Source organism: Amborella trichopoda, chromosome 1, assembly GCF_054954075.1.
Source record: "Amborella trichopoda isolate Santa Cruz 75 chromosome 1, AtrichopodaSantaCruz75HAP2 v2.0, whole genome shotgun sequence".
Lineage (NCBI taxonomy): Eukaryota > Viridiplantae > Streptophyta > Magnoliopsida > Amborellales > Amborellaceae > Amborella > Amborella trichopoda.
In genome coordinates, this window is record NC_142336.1 from 58,524,468 (window position 1) to 58,540,017 (window position 15,550).

Genomic DNA, 15,550 nt, shown 5'->3' on the forward strand with positions numbered 1-15,550 from the left:
TGTTAATGTATTTTTTTGCATTAACAACAAATTAAAAAATACAGTTTTGCATTAAAAATATAATAACATGCATTTTTTGCATAAATAATCTATCAACATGCAATTTTTTAAACTAGAAATTTAACAATAAAAATTAAAAATATTGTTTAATTCCTCATGATAATCAAAAACAATTTTTCGAAAAATCACGATTTCTCAAAAAAATTGATTATGAAAAAAAAAACCCAGTTCTTCACAGACCAACCTAACATCTGTCATTCCAATTAAAAAACCCACCTCAAATCGAATAAATTACATCAAATTTAATACATGTTTTGATAAACAACACTATAAGGAATCAAAGCCCTATAATATTAACACATTATTATCAAAATATTAAATACAATCGATTGAATTGAGGGAAAAAAAAAAAAACAAAGTTCTTCACAGACATCAGTCATTCAATCTCAAAAATCAATCTCAAATTGAATAAGTCAGATGAAATTGAATACATGAGATGATAAGTAACACTACAAAGAAAACAGTCCACTTTTTTTTTAACAGACATCACTCTTATTTTCTATAAAATCCAACTCAAATTGAATAAATATATTCAAATTGAATATATCTAATGATAAACAACACTACAAAGAATCAAAACCTTATAAATTTAATACATGATTTGTAAAATATTGATTGGATCTGATCAAATGGCGGAAAAAAAAAAAAAAAAACAGTCCACTTTTTTTTAAACAGACACCACTCTTATTTTCTATAAAATCCAACTCCAATTGAATAAATATAATCTAATTGAATATATCTAATGATAAATAACACTACAAAGAATCAAAACCCTATAAATTTAATACATGATTTGTAAAATATTGACTTGATTTGATCGCATAGTGGAAAAAAAAAGAAGAGTTTTTACCTGTTCTTCGTGTATCCGTGCCTTCAAACTCAAAATTGATATGTATTCCTCCACGATAATCACAAATTATGAACACAAAATTCTGACCAACACTCTTACAATCACTCAGCTTGAAATTTTACAAAAAATGAAGCTTTATTTCGATTGAAATCACTGAAATGGCGGAAACCCTAAAACTCACTCTTCGATCCAAATTTGTTGATAAAAAACAGTAGTTTTAATTCTTTTTATTGAGTGAAAATGATTCGAAATTTGAATTAAAGTCTGTAAGATTCGTTCATAAGGCTGAAAACGTTGAAAATCGATCACAAAATGACAAAAAAAATCGAAATCCCGTGAAGAACACTGTGCAGCCCGTGTTCTTCCGGGTGACTCGATCTGACTCGGGCGGAATCACGAGTCTACTATTGGGAATTGCCCGGTTCTCTCTGGACACGAGCGATTCCCGTTTTATGTGCAGAACCGGGCGAGTCCGATTCTACTCGGCGTTTTTTAAAACCCTGCTGTAAACCATAGAGTTTATTGTATAGGGCATCACGAACACAGGGTGGCGTTTCCACGCAAACCCCTGATGACTTGGGGAAACAATCTAATAATTATTCCTTTATAAAATGCACATATTCTAATTTTTCAACCAAATTCTGGTTATGGCATCTTCTTAATTGTAATAACTGGTATTGCTGTTTTCTTGAAAACCAGATATTGAAGAAATAAAGAAGAGAATACATGAAAGAAAAAGCCAACAAGTTACAGTAATCATTATCAATGAAGAGGTTAAGAAATAAAACAGTTACAGTTATTACCAATAATCTTTACAAGAGCAACTTCCATCTCTGAAATGGTGAAAACGATTTGCATCTCTTACAACAATTTCCCGTCCAGTAATACAGGATATGTACTTAATTGCATTGTGGCAATCACCACAGACTCTGAGGTTCTTGATGATCCGTATTTTCAAAGGGCATGGTACACTAATTAGCCCGTAAGCTATTGCAAGCTTCTCACTATGGTAGTAAAGAGCCCGCTCCTTTTCTTCCTCTGCAACGTCGAGCAATACAAACTCAGTATCAGGAACATAACCCACATCTTTAATCCTTCTAATTAGCTCCTCAACTTTTGCATAGATGGCATCTGAGTGTGGGTGGGTCCTATCATCCACCACAAACAAATGAACCTTATTCTTCACATCGATCCAACTATGTCCAGGGTCTTTCTTAACGCCCCTCGAATTCATCATTTTCCTAGCGCCAGCTGCTTCATTCCATCTATCAGAGGCAGCATATGTATTAGACAAGAGAACGTAAGCGGCCGAATCATTCGGCTCCAAATGCAATAGCTTTTGAGACACCCATTTTGCCATTTCGGAATCTTTGTGAATCCTACATGCCCCAAGCAATGCTCGATACATAGAGGTTGATGCACCATAAGGCATGTTCTTGATTAGCATTTCAGCATCATGAAGCAGCCCAGCTCGACTAAGAACATCAACCATGCATGCATAATGCTCCAGCTCTAGTTTTATCCTATAATCCTGAGGCATGGAATTGAAGTAGTGACAAGCGTCGGTCACTAGGCCCGCATGGCTACAGGCCGATAGCACACCAATGAATGTGATCTTATCTGGTTTCATTCCATCGAGACCCATCAAGCCAAATAGCCTAAGAGCTTCTTCCCCATGCCCATGTTGTGCATACCCAACTACCATGGCATTCCAAGAAGCAATTGTTTTCACATTCATCCTCTCAAACATCTTACGAGAGTCGTCAATGTTTCCGCATTTCGCATACATGTCTATGATTGCTGTAGCCACATATGAATCCATGGTATGGTCCATCTTGATCACATTGGCATGCATGCCTCTACCCTGTTCTAATGCAGCCATGTGAGAGCATGCCTTGATGAGGCTTGCATACATGTATGCATCAGGCCAAATGCCAATATCCATCATTCGATGGTAGAGCTGCAAAGCATGATCCTCATCCCCATTTTGCACACAACCAGAAATCATGGTGGTCCATGCCACATTATCGTGATGAGGCATGGCATTGAAAGCCAAGCATGCATCATTTGTGGCACCACATTTTATGTACATGTCCACAATTCCACTGCTCACGCAAAGGTCAATATCATGACCCTTCTTGATGGCATGGGCATGAATCTGTTTTCCTTTATCCATAGCAACCAAACAACTGCATGCCTTGAGGGCGGTTGCTAGACCGAACTGATTCAATTCCATATTGGACCGTTGCATCGAAGAAAAGAGATTCAAGGCCTTAACTTCCTCCTGGTTCCAAACATAGCCTGAGATCATAGCATTCCATGAAGCTAAGTCATTCTCAATCGTGTTATCAAACAAAGCTTCAGCTTGCACCATGCTACCATGCTTTGCATACATGTCTAAGAGTGCAGTTTGTATAAATTTATCACCAAGCCTATCTAGCTTGATAGCATGAACCTGAACCTGCTTGCCCAATATAAAAAGTGGGGGTTTGGCCGCACAAGCTCTCAAAACACTAGCCAATGTGAACTGATCAGGATTTATGCCATTTCTCTGCATGTCTGAGAACAAAGATATTGCCTGCTCCACCTCCGCATCACTTTGAGCATAGCTTGATATCATGGAATTCCATGAGATCAGATCCAATTCTTCCATCCCATCAAACACACGCCTTGCATCAATTAGGCCACCAGTTTTAGCATACATATTTACAAGATTATTACCAACTGGGACACTCAGATAGAAACCTGATTTGAAGGCCAAACAGTGGACCTGCCTCCCTACTTGCATTGCTCTCTCAGCTGTAATTGCACTAAGAAGTGTGATAAATGTGATGGAATCAGGTTTGATTCCCTTCCTCTGCATCTCAATAAAGCTGTTCAAAACACCACAGTTCCACCCTTTCTGAAAATATGAAGACATGGTTTTGTTCCACAATAGAATATCTGAATCCCACCCATTAGACCTCTCACAAATACCTAATTCTGAGCAATTCTCACCAAATCGAATGTAATAATTGTATAGTAGAGAACCCAAAAATGGATCATGATCAATACCCAATTTCAATGAATAAGCATGAACTCCTCTAACCTTAACCAACTCTTTTGATTCACCTCCATTAAATCCTTTAAGAACACACGAAACACTGACCTCATCAGGCCAAAACCCAGCCCTCTGCAACTCATGAAACAGAGAAAAAGCCTCATCTCCATCACCCAACCTCGCATACCCATCAAGCATTACATTCCACAACACTAAATCTCTCTCCGGTATCTTATCAAACAATGACCGAGCATCGTCAATGCACCCAAATTTACAGTATATGTTCACAAGAGCGCCTGCAACAAAGAGATCCCAATCAAGCCCAACCTTAACGGCACAGGCATGAACCATTTTAGAGGAATCAAGAAGCCCCAATCGAGCACAAACCTTGAGCACTGGCGCAAAGGTGAGCCTAGTGAGACCCAGTGAGTGGCGCATCATTTCTTGAAAAATAACCAGAGTTTCTAAGCATTCGTCTTCTGGTTCCATGGCATAGCAGGCAAGCAAAGAATTCCAGGTCACCAAGTCTCTTTCATGACTGATATCAAACACTTTTCGTGCATAACAAATTGAACCACATTTTCCATACATACTGATGAGATTGTTTTGCAAAAATCGATTGGATGTTAGGCCATTGACAATGATCTGAGAATGGGTTTTCTTTCCGAGCTCTATATCTCTGAGAGCAATGGAATTTCTGAGAGTTTGGAGCCATGGAATAGAAAAAGAGACAGAATGGTCTTGTGAAAGAATACTGGTTCTGTTGAGTGGTGGTCTTGCGGTGTTTTCTCCAGGCCATCCGAGAGAAGGGAGAGCAGAGGAGAAGTTGGTTCTTCTGGTTAGAGAGAGAAATAAGTGACTAGAGGAGAGAGAATGGAATGGAATAAGTGTTATTCTAGATAGAAAGAGAGAGTGGGAATTGGATGAGAGAAAGTGGAAAGTGAGAGAGAGATGGGAATATGAAATTGGGGTTCTGGGAAGCAAAAGAAGGTGACGATCAGGGGAGAGAGAGTGGAAGTGAAGCAGACTTCTTCTGTTTAGAGAGAGAAAGAGAGAAACAGAGGAGAAAGAGTGGAAACTGAGAGAGAGGTGAGGAGGTTTGACAATGTGGAAGCGGGTTTGCATGGCTTGTGTTCATTGTTCAGACGGGCCTTGTTTATCATGGGGCCAAAAGTGTCATGTTTGGTTCGTCTGCGTGAAAAAATTCTCCTACGACCATTATCAAATGTTTAAAAAAACGGATCCGATGGTAGATTTCGTAAATTTTGTTTCAAATTTTTTTTCAAATAATTATTATAAATATTTTAAAAATAATATTATTTTAATTTTTTAAAAAAATGCATTATATATTTTTATTACTTTATAAAATAAATGAATATTGAAATATTTGTTTATTTGAATATCTAGATAATTATTAATTATAATATAATATTTGTAATATTGCATCAATTAATTTAAAAATATTAAAAAATACTTTCATATTATTGTATAAAATAATCATTTTTCATATGAAGTAAAATTAATATTATATCAAATGTTTATCAATTGGCTTTACTCATTCAAAACTATCATAACCAAACTAACAATAATAGAACAAATCTAAAATGTCTTATAACGCCATCTAATTTAAAAAATCTAAGAAATAATAATACATTATAAATAAAATATAAGATTTGGTTATCTATATATACTTATTAATTATAATACTATAATAAATGTGATTAAAAATTTATTAAAAAATATTTAAAAATACATTCTAAACAAAATCTCTTATTTTTTGGATTTTATATAATTATTTTAATTAAATACCCAGCCGGTTCACGAAAACCGGAACGGATTCTGATTTAAACGGTCGGTTAGAATTTGAAATGCCCAATTTTTCCTGTATGTACAAGATAGTCTTATCCTTAATGGCCTTGACCTTCTTAAACAGATGACTGCAACAAGCGAACAGTCAACTCAAACGGCGGCTTCGATAGAAGGAGAATGATCTTTTCTCTGAAGGGCAGGGCATGTCTAGAATGAGAGAAGCAATCATCTACTTAGCTCCAAAAAGTGAAAAACAAAACAACCAGAAACTCATAAACAAACTAGCGATTCTACTTGCTCTAATTTTGTCCTCCACAGTAGCTCTAAGAGTAAATTGCTGCTATACGATCTTGTCCTTCATCTGTAACTATTTTCTGAGTTGGTTTCTTACAAAGACTAAAAAAAAATCCCTCTTACGTTTATGTTTCCTGCTTTGAGGTTCAACCCAAAGCAATGCGCCCCTCCACTTACAACGTGTTATGAGGCAACCATTTTTTTATATATTTTTGTATTTTGTTTTCTGCAATCACTTGTAAGTGCAATATGTTGAGTTTGCTTCAGCTCATTACTGTTTAATGTTAAAGAATGCACCTCCGATCTTTGTTGAGTTGGAAGTTCCGTTTGATACTTCTTGCCTGTATAAGAAAAATCAGGTGGTTCAAATTCTAACAACTCAGTTAGCTCGGTTAAATTGGAATCAGCAACTTGTCGGTTCCGATTTCAGTGAACCGGCTAGATATTTTTTTTATAAATTAAAATAATTATTAAAATCCTGAAAAATAAGAGATTTTGTTTAAAATGTATTTTTAAATATTTTTTATCATTTTGAAAATGTTTTGGCATTTTTCTATCTTTTTTGAAAATTTCAAAAATATCCTTGAGCACAAATCAATTATTTAAAATCTATTTTTTTATTAGTTTTCAACTTCATTCGGATGTACTTTGTTTAATCATTCTTTAAATATAGTTTTCATATTTTATTAGATTTTATTTTGTATTTATTTATTTATTTTTTAACACTTTATTGATCACTCGGGACTTGCCCTGTTAGACCAGTTGAACCGATCGATTTACCGATTATATCAGCTGAACTGCTTCCGACCCCCGTCCTGTTAACCCTTCAGGTTCTATTTTTGCTACACTGATCATCATCATTGTGATACATAAATGTTTCATATTGAATGAAATGCCCCCTGAAACAAGTGAACAGATAGTAGCCTGTAACGCACTGCCCACTAGATAACCCTGAGTCAGGGTTACCCTCACATTGAATCCAGACTTAGAAATTTTAGGAATAACCATACCCATTGAATATAAAGCAAACCTTGAAATAAGAACCGGCAAAGGAGATTATCAACTCCTACAAAAATAGAAGTAACAACTAGAGGTTATCAACTCAACAAAAATAGAAGTAACAACGAGAGATTAACTCAACAAAAATAGAAGTAAGAACAGTGTTGGAAAATCCAACTGGAATGATTAATCAGATATGGGGCTAGAAGCGGTTCAATCGACCTAATCGGTAAACGGGTCGGTTCAACCGGCCTGACCGGGCAAGTCTGGGGCGGTAAAAAAAGTGTTTAAAAAATATAAAATAAAATCTAATAAAATTTAAAAATATATTTAAATAATGATTAAACAAAACACATCCAAATGAAATTGAAAATTAATGAAAAATAAGTTTCAAAGAATCGATTTGTGCTCAGGGGTATATTTGAAAAAATTTTAAAAAGGGAAAATCCCGAAACATTTTCAAATGAGTTTGAAAATGATAAAAATAAAAAAAAACATTCCAAACAAAATCCCTTATTTTGAGGATTTTATATAATTATTTTAAATTCTTTTTAACATACAGTTCACCAAAACACAGTAGCTGGTTCCGATTTAACTGGGCGGCTAGAATTTGAATCGGCCAATTTTGCCTATGCTGATCTAGACTAAATTTTCTCTCTTCATATTTTCTTTTTATCAATCCTTCCTTTGACACTTCCAAGCCCCTTGTCCTTGCAATTTTTGTTAGCCTAGCACCAACACAATTTATCCTCTAGACCACTGAAGTTCCTGGTACGTATGAGGCCATCTTTCCTACTTCCTTTAAAGATGCCACCACAAGCTCAACTCCATGGATATGTGATTAAACTGATTTAACCTGCTTAAATGTTCTAATAAATATCGAAATTATTTTCACTTCGACTTTCTTATTTGAGCAGAATTTTATGGATTTTGAGCTACCGATCAATGTGGACATATTGATTTTGATTTCCGATATGAACATTTTTAACCTTGGAATGGATTCAAAAATGCCATAATTGAAAAATAGGATCGCATTTGACATAATTTCTTAGATGCAATTTTCTGGATTCTTAGTTTTCCTTATACGACATGGATAAGTCAATGGTGGGTGGCAAACATACGAGTTGTTCAGCTATGTTGGCCTTATTGCTTCTTTTTTTTCACTCAGCATAAGTTGCCAAATTATTCTAAGACCTCACAACATTTGAAAGGAAATTGTTTCATGCGGGATGGACCGCATTTCTACAATATGCGGTCCCAAGGTATAAAGCATTCATCTTAAAGATTGATGTAAATGGGTAGTCCATTTAAAACCAATTAACACTTCCATTATTTTTATTTTTTAAAATTTATTTATTTTTCTATATTCATGATCTTCATGATTCGTGTAGCCGATCCCAATTAATTGAAAAAATGCTATAATGATGATGATTTCCATGTTAGAGATTACATGTTCTTAAAAATTGGGTCTGAAAATCTATCTCAAAAATAGATTTTTAAGAGTTGACTCATTTCTTCATGAACTCATAGAAACCTTGTCCATATTTGAATGGTTATTTTATCTTTTGGTTTTGTACAAACCGGATAGCGAATATGATTGTATTTCCTTTTTACCCCCTCCCCCTAATTTCACTACCGCACCCGACCTACCTTCCTTTTCTCTCCTTGGTCTATAGAGAGCTCTTCTTAATCCTCTTTAGGGCTTGGCCATCCACAAAAAATCACTTGAGGGCTTGGCCACCATTGCTAGCTTGGTTGGACCTAGACCAGAGCCACGGTCAAGGTGGGCTTATTGTGGACTGGCACAGACTAAGCCTAGGCCAAGGCCCTTTCAGCACCATTCGAGCTGATCCTCGTTGGCTTCACACCACCAAGGCCCGACTCATTCGCGGCCTTGAGTTTAAGTAAATATCAATCCATGGCATCTGCCATTAATATTTACCATCTATCATAAAAACATAGGTAATTGTCTTATCGGTACTTATGTGGTAGTGCTTGGCTTGGGCTCGGACTCACCTAGACTCGAGCTTGAGTCACCCATTCTAACTCGGGACTCTTATAAAAGACCAATTGTTTTCCAAAAAACAAAATAACTTATTTAGATATTTGTTGGCTCATGACGAGCCCCAAGGTTTTGCTTTTGGACTCATTAGGCCTCCAACCCGAGCCAAGTCAACCTTTTGAACACTGGTGTATCCCATACGCCAATGGGGTGCGCTATGTTAACCGGCATTCACCATTGGATCCAAGCAAAGGATGGTAGAGATCTTTTGTGGGCAATATGGCACTATGGCCGTGTTGCCCAATTCTCATTGTCTCAAGCATAGATAGGGTAGGAATGGGCTCAAAGCTAGGCGGTTAGGGTGGTAGGATACATCTTGAATTTTTTTTTTGTAACCCCTTATCCCACTTATTTATCCAAAAAAAAAAAAAAAGTGTCAATAGGCTATTTTTTGTCTTTAAAAAAATATAAGGGTAGTATTAAATATAGAAATTTTCAAATGCACTAGGGACAAAAGGGTGCTCCCGATATTCTCAAGATAATCAAGGGAGATTATGCATGGTTGAGAAAGTGGATTGAGGTGCTGCCTTTCGAATGCCCTTCTGCACATCAAAATGTCGAACTTGTCATTTGGGGGACCCATTACATTTCGTCTATTGAAAAGGTCAATCTTACCCTCAAACTCATTTTTCATTATAGGAAATGGGGTTATTTTAGTCATTTCCAATCCAGTGCAAGTTCAGTATTGTTTTAGAAATTTAAATAAGAAAAAAGTTTATAAGGTTCCAACCTTAAAATGTAGAATTACAAATCCACCTCACAAATCTATCAGAAAAGTTGTTTTAATATTGAAAAACCCTCAAATTGATCATCTCGATATTGAGATGTAAGAATATGGAAAAAATAGTTTTTTAGTCCCATAAATAATGCATATTGCAACACATTATCTAGACCGTCTATTTTCAAGATTTTCATATGTTTATAGATCTACTTGATTTTAACTATATTTGGAGTTTAAAATTTTTTAGTTATAAATGAAAATAGATTTTAAGAAAATCCTAATAATTTTTTTAAAACAAATTTACATGTTATGATAAAATATGGAGGTACGCCTTAATTGGATAATTTAAGGTTGCAACCTTATAGAAACCACTTAAATAATATTTAAATATAATTTTCAGGTGCCTAATCCCCCTTAGATCTACCAAAAATTAGGAATTTATGTCAAAATATTCATAAGAAATAATTTTTTTTAACATTTAATCAATTTGCAACTATTCAAAGATATGATCATGTGTCTTTTGATGGGTGTTTTAAAATTAAATAAAATAATATTGGTAGAATGTTAAATAGTTAAGCTCTTTTAGAAATTTGACAAAAGAATTCTAAAAATTAATTGAAGTTTTAACCTCCTAGTGCCTTGTGGTGTCATATACTCTTTATTTCATTTGTGCTTTGTATTTTATAAGTCTAGGAGTATAATACAATTTATGTTCAGGTCTAAAATCCTACTTCTAGGTGTCGATCGTAAAGTCCAAAAACTTTTTATTTAAACTTCGAATCCTAGACATCCCTGTGATGTAATGAGTTTTTTTTTTTTACTATTTTATAGGGATCTAGAACATATTAAATGTATTAAGAGTGAAGATCAAAGGGTCTTCTTGGTGAATGATGAAAAGGTCAATAAAAGGTGGAGAGTTTATTTTAAAAAATTATTAAATAATAAACACAATGAGAAAAAAGCAGTAGAATAAACCGTTGGTATAAATGAGAGCGGAGATAGATACATTTGTAGGATTAGGATATCAAAAGGGAAAGAAGCTTTAAAAAAATGACGATAGGAAGGGTTTTAAGACCACATCGTATCTTGAAAGAGGCTTGGAAGTGCACGAGGGAGATTGGCAATGACTGCTGAACAAGTTGTTCAACAAGGTGTTAAGAACAACGAAAATGTCGGATGAATAGAGGAAAAGTATTGTGGTACCTATATACAAGAATAAATGAGATGTACATGATTGTGCGAATTATCGAGGGCTCAAACTTATGAGCTACACTATAAAGATGTGGGACGTAGTGATTGAGCAACGACTAAGGCATGAAAATAATGTATCAGAAAATCAATTGGGTTTTATGCTAGGGAAGTCAACAATTAAGGCGATTTTCCTACTTAGGCAACTAATTAAGAAGTTTATAGGGAAAAAAAAAACATCTACATAATTTTTATTGATATAGATAAAGCTTATGATAGAGTATCTTGATATTTGATTTGGTGGGTGTTGAAAAAAAAATGAGTCGCAAGACACTACATTGACTTTGTGAGAGATATGTACAATAGAGCGGTAAGTAGTGTACGAATAACTAGTGGAGAGACGAGGGGATTTTAAGTGAGAATAAGTCTACATTAGGGATCAATATTGAGCATATACCTCTTCATCTTAGCTATGGACGAATTAACTGGGAACCTACATAATGAGATACCATGGTTCATGTTATCCGCAAATGACATAGTTTTGCTTGACGAGATCCGAAGCAATGTCAACACAAAGTTAGAACTTTGGAGGGATGCTCTAGAATCTAAATATTTTAAAATTAGCCAGACTAAGACAAAGCATATTGAATACAAGTATAGTAACAATATGAGTAACGACGAGGAAATAGTTAAAATTGACGGCCAATAAATACCAAAAAGACCGCACTTTCTACATCTTGGGTTGATTATCCAAGAAAACAAAGTGATTGAGGAATATGTCTATAAAGAATTAAAGCTGGGTGGGCGAAGTGGAGATGTAGAATTAGAATTTTATGTGATTATCGCATACCAATGAAGTTGAAAAACAAATTCTATAGGACAGTTGTGGTCCTAGCTTTACTCTATGGGGCGGAATGTTGGGCAGCCAAAAATAATACCTATAAAATGAGTGTAGTAGAGACAAGAAAATTGAGATTGATAATGGCAAGACAAAAAGGAATAGAATTCAAAATAAATTCATTTGGAAAAATTTAAGTGTGGCACCAATATGTGATAAGATGAGAGAATAGACTTACGTGGGTGGCCATGTGTGTCGCCGACCCCATACAACATCTGTTAGGAGGTGCAAGTTAGTTCAAGTGGAAGGCTAAAAAGAGGCAAGGGATAAGCTGAACATGACATTGTTAGAAGTAGTGAGAAAAAAATATAGGGACTTATGGCCTTACTGAGGGTATGACCTTTAATAGAGTTAACTGGCATATCAGGATTCATGTAGTCAACTCTGATTAATTGAAAAAAAACTATGATGATAATGATGGCGATTTTACTAATTTACTGATTTTAGATTTGGAGTTTATTGAGAAGACGAAGTTCTTTTTAGATATTATAAAAAGACCTTTAAGGTGGATTCTCTTACGAATTATAAGAGAGGGTATATTATCTCATCATTTTATTATTATTTTTATTTTAATTATTGATTTCTCATCCTCCCCATCTTCCTTTGAAAAATAATAATATAAAATTTAAAAAAACTCATTACATCACCCTAATTAAGCAAATTTATATCTAAGAGTAAAAGGAAGGTTATGATCTCCTTATATTATAGCTAAATAGTCTTATTGGGCACTCCCCCTTAAATTTTTTATATGCGCAATAACATCCCATCAGAGTTTGGCCCATCACTTGCTTGGTCAAAACTGGACAAATGAAGGAGCAGGTAATATCAAGTGACCCCATAATTTACTAATAAATTTCTCCAATCCCCCATATCCTCACTCCCCATCATTGACACTAGATCTACATTTTTTAAGAATTTTTTTTATCAAAATACAAACTATTTAAAGTCGGGCAGAACAGTATGTTGAGGCATCTGTCCTCTAACCACCCATACCCCACCCTCATTCCTCCACAAACTATTTAAAGCAGCGTTTTAAAAAACGCCGAGTCGAACCGGACTCGCCCGGTTCGACTCGGAAATAGTGAAAAGGGACCGGATCGCCCAAAAAATCGGAAATCGTTCGGTTCTAGAGAGAACCGGACAATTCTGTACAGTGAATCGCCGATTCACTGTACGGAATCGGCGAGTCCGAACAGTGAATAGGCGATTCCGTAAGGATTTTTTTTTTTTTTTTTTGTGTAATCCATGATAGATTTTTTTGTAATACTTGATCGATTTTTTTGTAATCCATGATCGAATTGTTTTTATTTTTTTATAATCCATGATCGAATTTTTTGGTTTTTTGTAACCCATAATAGAATTTTTTGTAATCCATGATCGAAATGTTTGTTTTCTTTTCTTGTAATCCATGATTGATTTTTTTGTTTTTTTTTTTTTTTTTGTAACCCATGATAGAATTTTTTGTAATCCATGATCGAATGTTTTGTAATACATGATCGAAATGTTTGTTTTTTTTTGTAATCCATGATCGAAATGTTTGTTTTTTTTTTTGTAATCCATGATTGAATTTTTTGTTTTTTGCTTTTTTTGTAACCCATGATAGAGTTTTTTGTAATTCATGATTGAATTTTTTGTAATCCATGATCGAACTATTTTTTTCTTTTTTTGTAATCCACGATTGAATTTTTTGTTTTTTTTTGTTTGTTTTTTTTGTTTGTTTTTTTTTGTAATCCATGATCGAATTTTATGTAATCCATGATCGAATTTTATGTAATCCATGATCGAATTTTATGTAATCCATGATTGAATTTTTTGAAAATTTGTGATTTTTTTTGTTTAATCCATGATCGATTTTTTTTTTGTAATCCATGATAGAATTTTTTGAAAATTTGTGATTTTTTTTTTAATCCATGATCGATTTTTTTGAAAATTTTTTTTTTTTTTTTTAATCCATATTATTCAAAGAGAAAACGAGAGAGATGATGATTCTGAGGCCACCCTATCCCAGCCATATTATTCACATATCGAGTCCCAACAGCAACAGTGTAGGGATGAGCACGAAATACTGTAAATTAAATGCTGAATGACGGTTCACGCAGGGAAAGAACATATCAATATTCGCATATTCATTCAAAAACATGAAAATTCTTAATGGAGTACCCTCATTTTTTATTGAATTCCTAAAAAACAATATTTATAATGAATTTTAATAATTTTTTTGAATTTTTTTTAAGCTTTATTCTGACCGATTTACCCGATTCCCGATCCGGATGGCCGATTCGCCGATCCGGATCGATTTTTTGGAAGCCCGATCCGGGTCACCGAACCGTTTTTTAAACCATTGATTTAAAGTCTTACATTGTATTTCATGGTCTAAATTTTAATAGCTCATATAATAAATTTTAAAATTCATAAAGATACACTTGAAATAAGTGTTAAATAGTTGGACAATTTGACTTTTAAATATAGTTTGATAACTTCCCAATTTTTTTATAAGCTCACTTTCAATGCAATTGGTGTCACCTAGTCAAATCAATCTCTCTCACTCACTCACTCACTCTCTCTCTCTCTCTTTCTCCCGCAAGCAAGGCCAACATTCATATTTTTATGGAAATTATTGTTTAATAAAGGGTGCTGTTTGTATAGAGCCTAAGCTCTAAACAATCAAATAAGAGCAAACCTTCAAATAGTATCGATAAATGTAGTTGAAACCTTTATTTTATAGCTTTAAAATATATTTGCATCTCTATTTTTAAAGTTTAAAGCTTAAAAAATAGTGTAGATCGAGAGATCTATGAAAACTTGAAAATCTTTAAAAGTGACGGTAAAAAAATGCGTTACATAATATACAATTTCTAAAATTTGAAATCCATTTTTGTTTCATGTATATGCATCTCGATGTCCCGATGATCAATTTAATGATCTTCTAGTAAAATTTTTGAAATAGGGTCAAATTTAATTGTTTAGAGCCTCGTTCTATATAAACTTTTCCCTTTAATAAATCATCATTTTTTAAAGAAAAAATTATATAAGGATGAGGCCCTAAACAATCAAATTAAGGCATGCCTCAAAAAATTATTAAGCACTTGTTTCAATGCCTAATAATCTTTGAATGCGATCATCTCGACCTCAAGATATATGGACATGAGAAAAAATTGATTTCAAATATAAAAAATAATGCATCTTGTAATGTATTTTTGAACCGTTAATTTTCAAAATTATCAAGTGTTCGTAGATCTGCTTAATCTGCACTATTTTTTAAGCTTTAAATTGTATAATTACAGATAAATGTAAATTTTCAGGCCATCACAATGATTTCCAATAGTGAAAAAACATCTTTCAAACCCTATTTAAAAGTGCATCTTATTTTGATGGTTTAAGGCCTCAGCCTTATAAATCACACCCATTTTTTTAAAAATAATCTCTACCGAACGGCCGTTTTAGAAAACTAGTATTGCTTTGGTGTCAAGTTCCGTGATTTCCGGTCTAAACTTCCAAAATAATGGCTTCAACATCAAACCAAAATATCTAATTCCTTGAAATCTTGAAATTGTTCAATGATTTCTTTTCCCAATTTGCCCCTTTTTACTTCCCTAAATATCAAAACTATAATTTCTCTACGTTTGAAT

General features: G+C 34.0%; 1 protein-coding gene across 1 annotated transcript; it reads right to left on the reverse strand.

Moving 5' to 3' along the window:
- Nucleotides 1-1,637: 1,637 nt before the first annotated feature.
- Nucleotides 1,638-5,171, reverse strand: LOC105421160 (Tetratricopeptide repeat (TPR)-like superfamily protein). Its single transcript, XM_020671087.2, has one exon. The coding sequence runs from the start codon at nucleotides 5,073-5,075 to the stop codon at nucleotides 1,710-1,712; it is 3,366 nt and encodes a 1,121-aa protein (XP_020526746.2). The 5' UTR covers nucleotides 5,076-5,171; the 3' UTR covers nucleotides 1,638-1,709.
- Between the last annotated feature and the right edge of the window lie 10,379 nt (nucleotides 5,172-15,550).

Bases quoted from the DNA above. Each gene is read 5' to 3' on its own strand.
- LOC105421160 (XM_020671087.2), bottom strand. From the start codon at position 5,075: ATGCAAACCCGCTTCCACATTGTCAAACCTCCTCACCTCTCTCTCAGT.